The 18,132-nt window shown below is 40.1% G+C and overlaps 2 protein-coding genes across 2 annotated transcripts in view; both read left to right on the forward strand.

The window, feature by feature from the left end:
• The first annotated feature begins 1,385 nt into the window (after nucleotides 1-1,385).
• On the forward strand, nucleotides 1,386-1,954 carry LOC130869975 (60S ribosomal protein L21). Its single transcript, XM_057762506.1, has one exon. The coding sequence runs from the start codon at nucleotides 1,419-1,421 to the stop codon at nucleotides 1,899-1,901; it is 483 nt and encodes a 160-aa protein (XP_057618489.1). The 5' UTR covers nucleotides 1,386-1,418; the 3' UTR covers nucleotides 1,902-1,954.
• A 1,540-nt stretch (nucleotides 1,955-3,494) lies between these two features.
• Nucleotides 3,495-18,132, forward strand: part of Frk (fyn related Src family tyrosine kinase) — a 98,955-nt gene continuing 84,317 nt past the window's right edge. Inside the window, exon 1 of the mRNA XM_057762185.1 lies at nucleotides 3,495-3,866. Within this exon, the coding sequence (XP_057618168.1) occupies nucleotides 3,502-3,866 (365 nt within the window). The 5' untranslated portion in view covers nucleotides 3,495-3,501. The remainder of the gene's footprint in view (nucleotides 3,867-18,132) is intronic.

Here is an 18,132-nt window from a genome sequence, read left to right on the forward strand (position 1 = left end):
CTGCCTTTGCCACCTGAGTGCTAGTTGATGAGGAACAGGAGTTTTGAGATTGTCTTAGGACTAGGTTAGCCATGTTCAAGACCCTGTGACTATGTTGAATGATTGTTTCAGCAGAGACATTTTTGAGGTGTATTGGTGGGTTGAAGCCAAAGATTGTCAATTACTAAGCACTTTCCAAATCCCAAGTAAGAATTTAAATAATTTTTTTGTTAAATTTTTCTTTCATATTTTACATACCAATCACAGTTTCCTCTCCCACCTTTCCTCAGGTTCCCTCCTCACACCTCCCTTCTACCTCTCCCCCACAACATATACATCCACTCCTTCTCTGTCTCCATTCAGAAAGGGGCAGGTCTTCCAGGGAAGTCAACAGGGCATGACACATCAAGTTGAGGCAGGACCTAGCTCCCCTTCTCCCACTGCGTCAAGACTGGGCAAGGCATCTCAGAATGGGGAATAGGTTCCAAAATGTCAGCTCAAGAGTCAGGGACAGGTCCTGATCCCACTGCTAGGAGCCCCCCAAACACTGCACAACTGTCGCACACAGGCAGAGGGCCTAGGTTGGTCCCATGCAGGCTCCCTAGCTGTTGATCCAGAGTCAGTAGCTCCCATGAGCTCAGATCAGCTGTCTCTATGGGTTCTGCATCATGATCTTGACCTTGGCTCATACAATCCCTCCTCACTCTCTTCAACTGGACTGCAAGAGCTCAGCCCAGTGCTGTGGATCTATGCATCTGCTTCCATCAGTTACTGGATGAATGCTTTCTGATGACAATTAGGATAGTCACCAATCTGATTACAGGAGAAGGCCAGTTCAGGCGCCCTCTCCATTATTGCTAGGAGTCTTAACTGGGGTCATCCTTGTGGATTCCTGGGAGTTTCCCTGGCACCAGGTTTCTGTCCTAACCTCCAAATGACTCCCCCATCAAGATATCTCTTTCATTATTCTCCCCATCTGTCCAGTCCTCAACCCTCCCAAGCTGATCCCTCGTGTTCCCGTACCTGCATACCCCAGTTTACATAAGAGATCTCTTCTAGTTCCCCTTTCCAGGGACATTGATGTGTTTGTCTTTGGGCCTTCCATGTTACCTAGCTTCTCTAAGGCTGTGGATTGTAGTCTGGTTATCCTGTACTTTATAGCTAATATCCACTTATATCCATGGTATAAGTGAGTACCATGTTTGTCTTTCTGAGTCTGAGTTACCTCACTCAGGATGATTTTTTTCTAGTTCTATCCATTTGCCTGCAAATTTTATGATGTCATTTTTTCTGCTGAGTAATACTCCAATGTGTAAATTTTCTTTATTCAATCTTCAGTTAATGGGCATCTAGGTGGTTGTTTCCAGGTTCCAGAAAGAATTTTAAAAAACACCTTGCAGCTTTCGGCCGCGGTAGCCATCTTTCAGTAACTCGCCAAAATGACAAACACAAAGGGAAAGAGGAGGGGCACTCGTTATATGTTCTCTAGGCCCTTTAGGAAACATGGAGTTGTTCCTTTGGCCACGTACATGCGAATCTACAAGAAGGGCGATATTGTAGACATCAAGGGAATGGGCACTGTTCAAAAAGGAATGCCCCATAAATGTTACCATGGCAAAACCGGAAGAGTCTACAATGTCACCCAGCATGCTGTGGGCATCATTGTAAACAAGCAAGTTAAGGGCAAGATTCTTGCCAAGAGAATTAATGTGCGGATTGAACACATCAAGCACTCGAAGAGCAGAGACAGCTTCCTGAAGCGGGTGAAGGAGAACGACCAGAAGAAAAAGGAAGCCAAAGAGAAGGGCACCTGGGTTCAGCTGAAGCGCCAGCCTGCTCCACCCAGAGAAGCACACTTTGTGAGGACTAACGGGAAGGAGCCTGAGCTGCTGGAGCCCATTCCCTACGAATTCATGGCCTGATGTACAAAAAGAAATAAAAGACCTGGACTGTAAAGGTTTTTTCTTAAGTTGAAGTGTGGTATCTTCTCCCTGAAAGAAAATGCTGGTTCACTGTGTCTTTCCTATTCAGATTTTACTAATTTTTTCCTGCTAATTGATACAACTTAGTGTCCTGGAAATACATTCTTGATTAGAAAAATACCAAAAAAAAAAAAAAAAAAAAAAAACACCTTGCACAAAACAACAAAAAAAGTTTTATTTTCAAACAATGACACACGGTGAGAAATTTTGCGACGCTGTCCATCAGCCCAAAGTCTATGTAGATAGTTTGCACAGTTGCTCTTGACTTCTAGGGAGGCAGCAGCCCTGAACCAGGAGAAGTAGGGCAGGCCCAGTTTGGTTAAGGCAATCCCGGCCTCAGTTGTTCTGAGGTCCTGCCACAACTACCACCAACGGAGTCAGAATTCTTATGGACCCGCGGTCCAACTTCCAACAGACACAATCTTCACAAATGCCCTCATTAGTCAGCCACCTAGTCTGCGTGTGTGTTTGGGAGCACGGGCCACAGAAATAGCTACCTAAAGGATGGGGAATGAGATGTTTCTGTGGGAAAAAGTAGCCTTTCGGGTTCTCAGCATTTTACCCAGCTGCTTTTCTACTTTTTCAGAAATGATTGAGGCTATTAAAATCTATTCCCAGTGATTAAAAAAAAATGACATGGACTCAATGGCTCTTTCCCAATTGCTCCTTGTTTGGCAACAAATACCTAAACATCCAGTTTTCTCTTTTTTTAATTTTCTCTACCAGTATCAAAACAGTCCTGCACATATTTATGGGGAAATAAATCTCTGACCTTCATTCTGTGTAGGGTTTATAGCAAGACACCGAGAGAGAGAGCCGCCCAGACTAGCCCAGTTCTTTAGAGTTGGGTTTCGGCTGCTTTAAGAGTCTGGTTCCCTGGTTAGGGGGCTGGTCTATCCTAGGTGTGGGAGGAGGGAGGGTAAAGCTGGCCTGGGAGTTCCTTTTAGATCAGACAAAAAGAAACCAGGAAGTTAGGAGGAATTATTACAGTCTGTCCAGCTCAGGATGTTAAAGGCGATAACCTCCACGGCCTGGTTATTCATTAGCAAAAAGGAAAGCTCCAGGGAGAGCAGCGCCGGTGCAGCTGCAGGGTTGAGGCTGGGTGAGAGCAGCTGGAGCAGGCCAGGTCGGGAGGTTTGGCCCCGAGTTAGTAGCAATCTCTTGCTAACTTTTTCTTGGGACAGAGGGAAAGGTGGCTGTTCTTTGTTCTCAGATGTCTGCTTAAATCGACCCCCTTCTATTTTATTTATTGTGGGGTACCTAAGCGGTCAGGAAGAAGTACCTTCCCACTGGACCTCCTGCCCAGAAGTCCCCTCTTGATTTTGCCCCAGGGCAGCTGCTACAAACAGAAAGTCAGCTGTGAGTCTGTCTTAGCCAAACCCAGATCTGCGGGAGAGATCTGAAGCGGGACTCTATCTGCTCTGCACAGTATGGTGAGTGGCGGCTGATCTGGAAACTGCTTGGTCTCGGAGGAAGACCGTGAATCTGGACAGCCTGTGGGGAGAGGTTGTCCCTCTCCCCTACTTCCAGCCCGGGCACCATGGGCAGCATCTGTGTGAGGCTGCGGGCATACATGCAGCGCCTTCTCCCCTGCTGGTCCCACGAGGCAGACAAGTCAGTGGTGATTGAGAATCCAGGGGCCTGCTGTCCCCCAGAGGCTCCCAGGTCACAGGAGCCCCAGAGGAGCCATGGCCACTACTTTGTGGCTCTGTTTGACTACCAAGCCCGTACCGCAGAGGACCTGAGCTTCCGCGCTGGCGACAAACTCCAAGTTTTGGACACTTCGCATGAAGGCTGGTGGTTGGCCAGACATTTGGAGAAGAAGGGAACCGGCTTGGGACAGCAGCTGCAGGGCTACATTCCTTCCAACTACGTGGCAGAGGACCGGAGTCTCCAGGCAGAGCCGTGAGTAGCACTGACCACATTTTGTTTCTTGAATCTCCGGGGGCTGGATACTGAGTGCTCCCTCTTACCTGTCCACTGACCCCTCATCCACAGATTGGTCCCATGTGGGGGAAGTACTGGTCAGAAGCCACTAATTGAAACATGCCTTTTTTCAAGAAGCGACAGAGAACCAGGCATGTGGTGATCACTGTTAATACAACTTTGATTACGGTGTGCACATCTACGGACCATTTAATACTCCCACTCTGCCTCACTTTAAATAGAATGATATTTTAATTCACGGAGAACCATAATCTCCCCTACACCTAGTTTTAAATCTAAAATTTGAGGCTTCTGGTTTAGTGTTAAATTTCCAATCATTCCAGACTAATACTACAGACCTTACAGCTAACCACAGCCATTTCCATTCTGGTAGGCTCACAAGTGGGCTAACTTACCCAGAGGATAACACAACTGCGCAGTACTAGTTTGGAATTCCTGGATCCTTAGGTGTACTTTTCATAGTATGATAGATTTTGGTTGTTAGGATTAAAAGCTGGCCAGGTATAGACAACACATTTTAAAAAGAAAAGTCACGGAAATATTTCTTCAGAACAGTAGATAAAGATTTCATCCTGAAAAAAAAAATAACTTAATTAGGGGGGGGCTTGATGATGAGCGGACTTAGTTCCAGTTATTGATCTCTGATTGTAATGGTTAAACAATTATCTGGCCTTGTAAAAATGGATTTCAACCGGTTCCTGAATAAACCTGATTACCATATCTTATGGTCTAAATCTGAAATACACCCTATACCCCGCAGACTCAGGTTTTGAATCTTTTCTCCAGCAGGTGGCGATGCTTTTGAAGTCTAGAAGCTTTCAGAGGCTGTGCCTAGATGATGGAAGTCCATCATTAGGACATGCCTTTGAAGAGTGTGCCCAAACTTTACTCTCTAACTCTCTCTGTGTTTACTGCTCCACCATAATATAACCAGTTCTTTCCACCTGAGCTTAGTCACCGTACCTACTTTCCCAGGATAGATGAAAACCTTCAGAAGCCATGGGCCAAAAACGAAGAATGATTTATGAATTTATTAAGCCACAGTCATCCATCCATCCACCCTTTCAAACAGCAGGCATAGCTGTCAGTGTGCTTGGTGTTTGGCTAGAAAGTGGATAGAGTATAATCTTGACATGGGTATATAGACTCTAGAGGACTAGGAAGCATGTTGAGGAGATCCAATCTTGGTGAGGAGTTACAATGAAATCTAATTCAGGAAATGGGCTCATGGTAGAGATGGATCCTTACAGGGGAGGTCACTGGAAATCCTCTCATATTCTTATCTGGGGATTTTTCTTTCTGATTGCTTTTATTATTATTTTTATATAAAATCTTTATTAATTCTTTGAGAGAATTACATGTGCAATTTGGTCATATTCATTCCCATTTCCACATAGTTTTTGCTTCTTTTTGAGCTGCACATCTCTTATTGTTGCAGAAAACAGGATGGCTGGGACAGCCATTGGCTGCTGTGGTTTCCAAACTGGATATTCCAAAAGAAGAATGGCTTAGTGATTGTTGAGATTTTTTTTTTTTACCAACATCAAGAACCTTTAAAATTAAGAAGGCTATAATTTATGCCTAACTAGCTATTAATTGACATAGACTTTTGGTGGGTAGAACTGTAAATTAACAAATGATAAGATGCCTAGCTGGGCATGGTGATGCACCCCTGTAATCTCAGCAACTCAGGGGACTGAGACAGGAGGATTGCTACATGTTTGAGAGCAGTTCGAGCTACACAGTGACTACAGGGCCAGCCTAAGAACCTTGCTTCAAGAGAAAGAAAAAAAGAAAGAAAGAAAGAAAGAAAGAAAGGAAGGAAGGAAGGAAGGAAGGAAGGAAGGAAGGAAGGAAGGAAGAAAAAACGAAACAGAAAGACCTGAGCAAACTCTTATTTTCTGTGGTAGTCTAGATTTTCTCCCAACTAATTTCTCATGAAACTGAGTAATATCTGAAGCATACCAGGTATCTTTTTCTAACCCACTAAATGCTTAGTTACATGCCTTTCCTGCTACTTTGTTTCTGTGTCAGGCATTATACATATTTTATATTCAGTGTAACATTATCAGAACAAACACTTTGATGTTAATATTTAGTGCCTTGAATTCATGACATACTACTGTTTAAGCATATTAGACTCATTGCAGTTTAGGGATTCCTCTGTAAGGTCTCTGGGGCGGCCTAGACTCCCTCATTTCGTGACTGTGTATGAATGAAAGTTCTTATGTACTTTCATGTGGTACATTAGCTACATTAATCCTTATTAGATTACAAATGCTGCCAGCTAGGGCACTGTAAGAAGATGAGCCGCCCCAAAGGGAATGTACCCTGGTTAAAAGACTGGACACAGTGTCTGGACTAATTTAAATTGTCTGCCTATGAATACAAACCAAAGCAGCTGTATGAAGTATCGTGGTTCTTTTTCAACTCACTGGCATGATTCACAGGGATGGTTTGTAGCCAAGAGCACTCTTTTCCACTTTCCACTTAACTCAAGACCAACTCTTGGAGTTGGTTGTCAACTGTGCTACCATCACGGCCAACTCAGGTCTCCAGAGTGTTTCCTCCCACCCTCTTCAGTGGTAACAGGATGTTGGCAGGTGCTGCTGTGCTGCCTCTGCCAGGATAGGATACTTGTTTCTTTCTAGACACACACAGAAGTTTCACTTAGATCCCTGGTTTCTTGCCATCTCGTGGCTGAATTTCTACAGGTTGCCAAAAGTGCTTCCATTCCACCACCAAAAGTAATTTTAATTTAGCAGGTTTTAGAATGAGGATGTTCAAGAGACTCATACAGTGCTTTATTATCAAAGGAATCATCTAAAAATTTAAATAGTTTCATTGAGATTTGCAGCCCATCTTCCAGTTTTCCCTTTGAAGACTGTAAAACAGTTAATGTGGCTGTTCGAGTTAAATAAATAGACCTGAAGAGATTGTTGCCTGGATTCACTGAAGTGATAAGAATAGGTTATGGGAAGCCAGTGTAAGAGGATTCCTTGAATTTCTAATTACTTAGTTCAACATATTAGTATTTACTTGTTTATGTCTTTATCTTGACCTTTATCAGCAGGAAAACAATGTAAGTACTTCTGCTGTTATTACTACTAGGGCAAATCAATTGAAGGTTTTAGTTGGCTGAAATCCACCCCCATTTTTTTTTTTTTTTGATACCTGGTAGGAGAGATGTCACAAGAACCACACTATTGTTAAAATGAACTGCTGTGCTGATGGATTATTACTGTACTTGGACATGCTTCAAGTTCCCTGAGTATCTTACATTAAGTGATGATGACCCAGTCCTTAAGGAATTTTGCTTCTGTGAAGAACCCTTATATTTATATTTTCTTCAATTTGAATTCATTCCTACATCCTCTTATAGATGAGTGTTTTTCTTCAACATTTTCAATCCAGAATCCATCAGAAACTTTATGCTTAAGGTTTTCTTACTCAGAGCTCCTTTAGAAGATATTATTTGGTGTTTTTAAAGATAGCTAATATACTGATTACTATGTATTAAAGGCTTGGTCCTGGGGAGGGGAGCGCTGCTAGGAGGTTAGGTCACCGGAACTGTGTCCCCCAAGACTGTGGGGACCTTAGTCTATGCCTCCTCTGCTTTCACCATGTGAGTGTTTTTTCCTACTATACCCCAACTTGGGCTATATTGCTGTATCTGAGGTCCACAGCACTGGGGTGAACTTGCTGTTGGTTTGGAACCTACAAAAGCATGAAATGACCAAAATGTTTTTTTTCTTGTGTGCTTGTGTATGCATACTGTGTGATGTGCATGTATACATCTGTATATAGAGGCCAGAAGACAACTTCTATGTCCTCAGCTACTGTATACTTGGTTTTTAAGACAGATCCTACAGTGATCTGAGATTCACCAAATAGGCTATGCTAGCAGTCCAGTAAGTGCCAAGGAGCTGCCTCCTCTGCCTCCTGAACACTTGGGTTACAATTCAGTGCTACCATTTTTCACACAGGTACTGGGGATGGAACTTAGATCCTCATGCTTGCCTGGGTCCCATGGGTACTGCCAACAACAAAGTCAACAGCAACAAAACAAACAAACAAAAATCAAACCCTCACAGTAACTTCTGAGTGTTATTTATTTTAAAATTAAAACCCATTCTTTTGTCACATATTTGTGTGTGTGTGTGTTCTTACCTAAGAATCAACTGCTGCATTTCGTGACTATCCAATTAGCTAGGAGAATGAATCAGCAGTCAGAGAATCGGTGACTTGCTTTGTGAGCCATATAACTTGGCTTTATGTTCTTTAGTGTCTTGGCACTTATGAGCCAAACTCTAAAGGGTATGAAGTTTCTCTCTGCCCCCTAAGCTCGATGAAGGCTGACTTTGGTGCATACGGAGTGCTGAGGGTACCACCAGTACAGGAGAGTCCTGTACCTCTTGGACAAGAAGCAAACCGTTGTTTGGGAAACTTTGCCCTTTACTTTGCTTCTCTCCTTAAAAAGGTACATTCTTTTCCTTTGTCCATCCCTCCCTCCCCTTTTCCCTCCATTCCTCCTCCTCTCCTTTTTTTTGTTGTCTACATACTATTTTAGAGTCTACCTTGAAAAATACAGCAAGATTCAGGATTTGTAGCTTTTTAATATTTATTAATTTTTATTTCTTTCATTAAGCTATATATTTTTCTCTGCTCCCCTTTCATCCTCCCTCCCTTTTACCCTCTCCCATGATCTCCATTTTCCCAATTTACTCAGGATAGCCTGTCTTTTTCTACGTGTAGATTAGATCCATGTCCTCTTTGTTGTCTATGTTCCCTGGGGTTATGACTTGTAGACTGGTTTTTCTTTGCTTCATGCCTAAAGGCCACTTATGAGTGAGTACATATTATATTTGTCTTTCTGGGTCTAGGTTACCTCACTAAATATGATGTTTTCTAGATCTGTCCATTTGCATGCAAATTTCAAGATGCCATTATTTTTTTCTGCTGTGTAGTACTTCATTGTGTAAATGTAGCACATTTTCTTTATCCATTGTTCAGTCGAGGGACATTTAGGTTGTTTCCAGGTTCTGGCTATGACAAATAATGCTTATTTGTAATGCTGATGAGTGTTTTGCCTGCATTGTATGCAAGTCCAGTATGAGCTTTATCAATCAGAAAAGGGCATGGGATCCTCTGGAATTGGAATTACAGACGGTTGTGAGCTGCCATGTAGGTGCTGGGTGTGGAACCCTGGTCCTCTGGAAGAGCAATGAGTCATCTCTCCGGTCCAGTATCGTAATTCTCGATTATTAGCAATTGAGGCTTACAGGATAAAAATATTAAAATGTTTTGAAGTATGAAAATATTTTTGGTTGTGAGCCTAGCCTTTAATGGCTGAGCCATCTTTCCAGCCCAATATAATGGAACTTTCCCCTGTCCTTTTAGGGTATCTATTTCTTCTTGTAATCCTTTTAAAGTGTTAAATGAGAGTTCTTTTAAAATATTATACAATTCAAGGTCATTGCCATTGTCTGGATTGAAGATAGTAGCCTGGAGAAATAAAATTGATATTTTCAAAAATTGTCTCATGTCATTTTAGAACAGAGTCAGGCTTTACTGTTTGGTGCATCAAATATTATTGAATTTAGAGATTATCAATAACCTCAGTGATCTCAGTCATTTTCAACCTAGGTGTCAGTCAATTTCTCAGCTGGGATATAAAGCCAAGTTTTGAAAATTATATTAGTTGAAGAATAAGCACTGTAGTTTCAAAATAAAAAGTTTATTAATAAATGAATGAAGAAAGAGCTTCAAAATATTTGTAAACTACACTGGCATAATAGATTTTACCTCTACTGAGTAGTTAAGTCACTAGAAAATCCCCATGGGCAGTCAATCATCCAGTTTTTCTTTGTGTAGGTTCTTTCTTTTCTTTTGTGGTTATTCTCAAGGAATATTAAATGTTTATGTGTAGAGATGAAAATAATGGATTTATAGTTTTTCCCCAAGATAAAACATATTTAAATATTATAATTCCAGAAATCAACTAAAACGATTCTATTCATGAAAGTGAAATACATCTTAAATACACATATGGTTATCTAGGAAATAATGTGTGTTTGATCAAAGATAAGAATCTAACACCATAAGTCAGACAAATGAAGAGTTAGACATCATGAAATCAGTTGGGACTATACATCACTTGACAATTGTATTACCTATAGATTCATACTCTTCCTCTTCTTCGAATTCTTTGTTATTATCTGCTTTTTGCTGTGGTTGGAATCAAGAGTATAATAAATCTGTAGCTGAAGAAATTAGCTTATCAGAATTTTATCTCATCATTAACATTATTTTTCATGTTAACTTTGTACTACATTCATGTTCACAAACTGTTTATATTAAGTCTATTATTTTATAGAATATAAATGTATCTGTATTATTTTATAGAATAAATGTTTATATAATTGCCATCACTCTAAGGAAAATGGCAATTACTGGTTTTAACAGTATTGGAAGGATGGCTAAATATCTAAAACTATGAGAAATGTTCTTGATTAGGCACGCTCCAAATTAAAAAAAAACCCACAGAGGCATAATGAAGTAATAAGGAGCAGTATCAATTAAACTACATTGAAATTACAGTTAAAAATCGAGTTAATAGGGTCTTAAATAATTAACAGAGGAAAGACTTCATTCCATACATCTCATTACACCTTTGAGAAGCCTTGATCAATCATGGTTTGGAATCACTAAGTTGAGCTGGAAGTTATCTTTTCTACAAAAAGTAGTACAATTGATAATGCTTTGGAAATTTCACTTAGAGTATTTCATTCAGGACAAATTTCTTTCTAGAGAAAGTACTGATTTTTCTCTTTTCAGATTTTCAACAGATTACAGACAGTGGAGAAATTCTATGTGTATGAGATAAATCCCAAACTACCAATACTGAAGAGGAGTCTTAAAGGGCAGAACTTAAATTTCACCTTTATTGAATTTGTTTTTTGATTACAATAGTTTAGCGGACCCCCAGATAGCTTTTTTTTTCCCCAGATGAGTTCATTTTAGAGTTTAGATTGCTTTTGTTGATGTGTTGTGTTTTGGGATTTTTTTTTTTAACAAATAAAAGGCTAACATGTCATTGTACCCAACTTTGTGCACTTTAAGATAGAAGCTAACTTTCACTTGTGCTTTTTGGTTTGTCTTGTGACTACCAAGAAAAGAAAATCAAACAATAATTTGCCTCAACTGAATGAAAAGATTCCTTTTAGATCATCCAACTTCCAGTGTTACAGTAACTTAGAGCAATACTTCAGTTCTTTCAGTGAATACCTGAGTGACGCTCAAGCATTGATGGAATGGAAATTTAATGGGAATATAATACTGGTTGTTCTTTTTCATCTACACTCTTACATGCTTTATGACACAGGATCTGGATTTCATCTGGCTGCTATCACTTACCTGTGGAACTCTGGGCAAATTATTGACACCCCATCTCACTTTCTCATATAGAATGTTGTAATAAGAGCGGCAGAGCTGCGTCCCCGGCACCCAGTCGCCCACATGGCTAGCTTATGCCCCGAAATAATTACACGGAAACTGTATTCTTTTAATCACTGCCTGGCCCATTAGTTTTAGCCTCTTATTGGCTAGCTTTTATATATTGATCTAACCCATTTCTAATATTTTGTGTAGTACCACGAGCTGGCTTACCAGGAAAGATCTTAACCTGCGTCTGTCTGGAGTGAGACAATCATGGCGACTGAATGAATGCCTTTCTTTTTTGTTTAAACAGAAAAAGGGGAAATGATGGAGGTGGGTCATCTTTCTATCTGTTGTTTCATTGGTTAAGTAATAAAGAAACTGCCTTGGCCCCTTTGATAGGACAAAAATTAGGTGGGCGGAGTAAACGGAACAGAATGCTGGGAGAGGGAAGCCGAGTCAGTGAGTCGCCATGATTCTCCCACTCCAGACAGACACAGGTTAAGATTCTCCCTGGTAAGCCAGCTCGTGGTACTACACAAAATATTAGAAATGGGTTAGATCAATATGTAAAAGCTAGCCAATAAGAGGCCGAAACTAATGGGCCAGGCAGTGATTAAAAAAATACAGTTTCCATGTAATTATTTCGGGGCATAAGCCATGCGGGCGGCCGGGTGCCGGGGACCTAGCCCTGCCGCTCATATTACAACAATAGAACATGGAACTAGTAATGGCACCTTTTCCTCAAGATTTATTCTATTACATGATACTGTTCAAAAAGATTCAGTGTAAAGAGCCACTCCATTGTAAGGGTTTAATAAATGTTATGTATTATTTACTTGGCAACTTTCCCCCCACATCAATTGTATAGTATAGCACCATTTTAGGTTATGTTTATAATATCCTTTTTCTACAGCCTTAGCCCTACACTGGAGACCTAGACTACTGTCCTTCACCTGAGGTTTGGTCTTTGGATAGACTATTCCAACAGACTATTCCATTTGGTTTTCCTGTAACTCCCTTTCCTCTTCATTACCTGATGTGGTAGAACTTACCGTTGGTCTCTCCCTCTTAGTCCTACTCTAGCTTCTGGAATACACTAAGACTTTCTGCTTACAGGTTTTAGCATCCTTTGTCATTATGGAAACTTTGTTTTCTGCAGAACTGTAAACTGGGTACACGGGTGGTAAGAAGTAGAGTCATTGTCTTGCCTCTGTCCTGAGCTTAGTGTATGTGTAATAAGAGTAGCTGGGTAAATGAGAAATTCAGTGCAAAACTACTGTCGTTCTCAGGTGTGTTTAAAAAAGCAGCTAATAGACTGAACTCTTTGAGTTCCTTTTTTTTTTTTTTTTTTTTGGTTTTTTGAGACAGGGTTTCTCTGTAGCTTTGGTGCCCGTCCCGGAACTAGCTCTTGTAGACCAGGCTGACCTCCAACTCCCAGAGATCCGCCTGCCTCTGCCTCCCGAGTGCTGGGATATTAAAGGCGTGCGCCACCACCACCCGGCCTGAGTTCCTTTTTTTAAAGAAAAACTTTTTTAGGGGATCTATATTAATGGTATTAGTCATTATGCATCGTCTCTGTGAGTTGCTCATAACTTAATTTTTTGTTAGAGTCACAGTCATCGTACCATAATCTCCAAACTCCAAAAGAATATATTGCTATACTCTATCCCCAGAAGTGACAGAGTATTTTTTTTTATAACACAGAGTGAATATGAAGCCAAGAAAAATGATAACGCTCATGGAGATGGCGTTTAAAAGTCATATACACATACTCTAAACTATACCCTGGTTATATTCAAAGTAAATCAATTACTGGGCAGAGCTTAAAAATGGGAAGCAAGCCAAAACCTAATTTGCAAAATTAATATTGTGGGCCAGGCTTGTAATTTCAGTTTTTATAGTCAACATATATAATTTCAAATTAGTATGTTTATGAAATATTTTCAGCTTATATGTGCTGAAAGTTGACTGCAGTGGATATTAATAGAGTTTGACTGTTACATTCTAAACATTACCAAACAAAATAATTCTAGCTTCTTTTTGCTAATTTCCTTGCTAATTAGCTGCTACTTTCTCTACAGCCTTCTCTCTGATTTCCATTTTTAATGGGGTCCTTAGCACTTCTTAGCACTGAAAACACTGAGCTTCTTTCTCCAGGGAAGGTAGTTATGCAGATTAATAGCAGCTGTAATGGTGTTTCAGGGCTCCTTCAAGCTATTTTCCAAAGCCTGCAACTTTAGTATTAGTTTATGTGGCTGTTTCTTTGAAGATTAATGGAACATCAGAATTTTTCAAAAATGCATAGATGCAAATATAGACCATGTGACCTCTATTCCCCACGTTATTGCTTATTTAGTTCAATTCAGATACTACCTTGGTGTAAGATCTTTCTGTTATGTCATGTTTTTTCTACAGAGATGCTTTTTCACTAAGATGTTTTCGTATTTAAAAATTGAGTTAATTAGCATGTCAAAGTCTTTAATGTTTATATGTATTTTTATAATTCATATGATGGTTTATAAAGCCTTCAAGTTTTGGGAAAGTTTTAATGAGAATTTTTCACGATTCCTCTGCCTTTTTGAGGGTAAAATGAAAAGAATAATTCAAGAAATGCAATTACTAGGAACTTCTCAACTTCACGCACATAGTAATTTGAAAGGAATTTAGAATCTTATTGAAAAATATTTCCACCAACAAAAATGTTGCATAGGTCACTGGCAGCTTGATTTGAATGGTTCATAGGAATCTTATATAGTTCTTCTGATGAAGCAGTATTATTGACAGATATCAGGTCATTATAATGATATTCTGGTCTCACATTTCTGAATTTTAATTATAACACATTGAGATACTATGCCATGAGACCAACACTACTGTTTTTTCCCCCACTGCTGCTCAGGAATCATCTCAGGGGAGGGAGGTGGGGCTGTGGTAGTTCTGAGTGCTGTGATTAAAATTCTTTCTCCTCAGTCTCTGCACCACATCTGATCATTGAAAGAAATTATTTCTAGGGACTCAACAAACGTTTTGCTTGTGTGCTTAGTGTATTAAAAGTCTCTATCATGGATGCTTTAAAAATTATTGAGACAGTGCTTCCTCTGCGGAGAATTTTGCAGTCTTAGGAAGTCATAGGAATATGTAGAGAATGTTGTGCTAATGTTTTTTTAACAAAAGCTCTCCAGGAGCACAACTGTAGCGATTTGCAGAGAAGGAACATGGCACAGAGAAGATAGGATCTTCTCAGAAATAGAGCATTAGAAAAGGCTGTGATATTTGAGAGTGCAGTTCTGGGGAGGTGTAGGGAAGAGAGGCTTTGCTCTGGATTAGACTCTGCCTGGAAGTAGAGATGCACATATAGTTGAACATCAGTAAATATTGAGGAAGCAAGACTATTAGAAGACTGAAGGCGCAATTGGCAAAGAAGCAGCAGTCACCTGAGTGAGCCAGGCTAGATGAATACCTGGTTGTTTTTGTCATTAGAGAATGTATATGCTTTTGTGGATGCTCACATATGGTATTATGGTGGTTTGGCCTTGATTATCATGATCTGTCATGATCATAAAGTGATCTTGTCTGATGTTTATGACCTAAGAGACTGTTTATGTTTAATAGGAAACACCAAGACCTAGCCTTAAGTGCTGAGCCAGTTTCTGCACATGGGGGCTTCTTTTTAGTTTCTTGGGATAGACAGATGATGATTTATGCTGTAGGAGTAGCACAAACTGTCATGTCATGCATATATGAAAAATAATTGTTTACTGTTTAATGAAGAAAGCAATACATGGGTGAATAGGTACAGGTTGAAGAGATCAGTTGTGAGTTGGAGAAAATCAGACCTTTCTTTGAAGGCTCAACTCACACAATCTTTCTAGAAGGAATTCTTTATTGAAAGGATTCATAATCTATTTTTCCTATATTTTTGTATTTAATGCTAGTAGAGCAAGAAGTTATAATGACTGTCATTTGAGAAGGGTTACCATTGTCTAACCCCAAATACACATAACTTAGCTGACATTGTCTTTTGTCACAGAACATTCTCATGAGGTAGGTGTTTTCATTGTAACCATTCGTAAATGTGGAGGAAGAAGTCAAGTAAACTGCTCAACAGGATTCTATTAGGACTTAATTTTGATTTCTAGGGCCGAATAAAATAAAAGCGTAGAGAGGTGAGCAATGCTGTGGGCCAATGTAGGACTTGAGAGTAAAGGACATACAAACATTTTTGTGCATCTTCAAAGTAGTAAGCACATACAAAACCAATTTAATTCTTACATGATAGCTCTGTCTGGCAAGTTTTCATATCACTGTTTGTAGGACTGGAAAATTGAGACTAAAATTAAATAGATTCTAGAGTTGTCTTATCTTGTGAGTGGTAGAGGTGGAGCTAAGTTCGATAAGAAAAAGAGAAAGGGGCTAGAATGGAACTGTCATTTTAAAACATTAAATGAAATATTCACTTCCTACAGTAATTTCATTTTGGGGACAGCATTTTTTTTTTACTTTTTAAAAATATGTTTTCAATTTAGATATAATTATATTACTCTCCCCTCCTTTGACATGACAATTTTCAAGTCATAATAAAATATCTCAATGGAAATATCTAGAAGAAAAATAGACACAAAAATATTCAGACAAAGGGGCAAGTTAGTTCTGTCACATGTCACAGAAATTTATAAATCACATAGTGCTGTAGCATTTATAAATAAGGATCCATAGATTAAAGGCCCCCAAAGAGAGAAAGGAGGAAAAGATCAAATCTTTAGCAATATTTGTAGTCATCTGAGGAAGAATGATCTGTACATTTTGGTAAAATCCCATTTTGGGTTGTGTAATATATGTCAACACTCTTAAGCAATCTCCTGCCTCTCTGACAGCTACCGCAATCAGGATGAGTTGATTTGTTTTGCTCAATAGTATAGTAGCAAATGTGGTAAGAGTAGAGACAAGTATTTATAAGTTGGTATATGCTTTCTGCTCTTAGAGTTCTCCAGCTATCATGCACAAAACGTAAGTCAATTGACAGGTGGGTACAGAACTATGAAGAGCTCCTTCTGGTCAACCTGTTTTGCTAGCTTATATGGTTAAGCCTGATTAAGATGAGTGGAGCCCATTCTATGTAACTCACCTTTAGTTTATGAGCTTATGGATGTTTATGAACCAAATGTGATTAATACAAGAAGAGGCAACAAAGGAAACAATGGACTCACAAAAGTAGACAAAAACCAAAGGCATCTTTTTTAAAACAAGTTAATAGCATGGAAATGGAAGGTTTTGGGTTAGTTGCTAAAGAAAGGCCAAGGGAACAAGAAAGAGGTAATGGCCACAGGCTGGTGACAGCATGTAATAAAGATATAGATTTACAAAGGAGCACTGCTTTTTTTCTGTCTGAGACTCTGCACTGGGCGACTTAGCTCTGTTGACTCACAGTAAAAGTATTTGTATGAGACTTAGGTCAATCCAGAGGGTCAGCATTAGGGAACACAAAAGCCACAGGGTCAGTGGAATCAGCTGCCTCCACCTCTAATCAGAGTCTGAAGTGTCTTACAGGACTGTTTGGTTAGGGTTTATAGTCTATAGCTTGTCTCTAGGGAATCGGTTGGGAGCTATATTCATTAGTGTCTAGTGGAATGATTATTTAGTGGTTGAGATAGAATGAGAACAGAATTAGGATTTAATTTTTTAAAAAAATTTTATTGAACCCTTGAAGTTTTATATCATGTACCCCACTTCTGTTTACTTCCTGGTCTCCTAAATGCCCCCATTCCTGCTGTGCCACCATTCCTGCTGCACCCCCCATTCCTGCTGCACCCCCATTCCTGCTGCACCCCCCATTCCTGCTGCACCCCCATCCTCCACTAAAAAAAACAAGGTTATCAAGCAAGCAGACAAAAGTAAGAACAAAAATAGACAAAAAAACAAACAAACAAACAAAATAAAACAAAACAAAAACCAATAAACCATACCAGGAACAGAAAAAAACTCTTCTCCGTCTCTCCTGCCTCTCCCTCTCTTCTTTATCTATCTTAGTGACGTTGGAGGCTTCTGTGTGTCATATAGTATACCCCTTTGTCCCATCAGCTTGACTGGTGAATGTTCATTGCAATGAGTATGGTTCAAGGCCTCTGGTTTTTGGTATACCATCCTCACTGGATTCTCACCAGAGCTCCTCTATGGTATTCCATGGCCACCCCACATTGTGGATATCTTGTGGGTATCATTCTACAGGATCAATCTCTTTATGAGCTCCAGTAAAACCTAGATGGATCAGATAGTAGGGTGAGTCAACCCAAGGCCCAGTTGTGGGCCTGGGTATTAGCCAGGCAGGTCAGATGGAGCCAAGGGGGCCTCCTGCCTTGGGTGGGGGAAGGAGAGTCAGCTCCCCTACATGTAAGCCCTCAGAGTAGGTTCATCCTAATCTGTAGTGAGGGGTGGGGGCCCTCTCTCCCAAGTGAAAAGGCCAGTTCTCTTATTGTAGTGGCCAGCTAGAGGCAAGGCCAACTTTCTCAAGGCACTGAAGGGTGGGGCCAGCTCAACAGAGTCCTCTGATTTCATCTCATATGGTTTCTAAGGCCTCCTGAGGTGACACTGGCCACAGACATCAACACAGATTCCAGGTGTGGCTGGACTGAGGATGTATTTTTATCTCAATCTTATTTACTGTCCTCAAACACTTTGAAAATGTGATAGAGTGTTCTGAATGTATAGCCCTCTTTTAGGGGCCATACTGTTGGAAGAATGTGCTCAGTACTAGATCTTGAACAGAAGCAGGACCCAGATGTTTCTT

The sequence above is a fragment of the Chionomys nivalis genome, chromosome 2 (assembly GCF_950005125.1).
Source record: "Chionomys nivalis chromosome 2, mChiNiv1.1, whole genome shotgun sequence".
Taxonomy (NCBI): domain Eukaryota; kingdom Metazoa; phylum Chordata; class Mammalia; order Rodentia; family Cricetidae; genus Chionomys; species Chionomys nivalis.

What these genes read in the sequence shown, in the direction of transcription:
- LOC130869975 (XM_057762506.1), top strand. Translation starts at nt 1,419, where the DNA reads ATGACAAACACAAAGGGAAAGAGGAGGGGCACTCGTTATATGTTCTCT.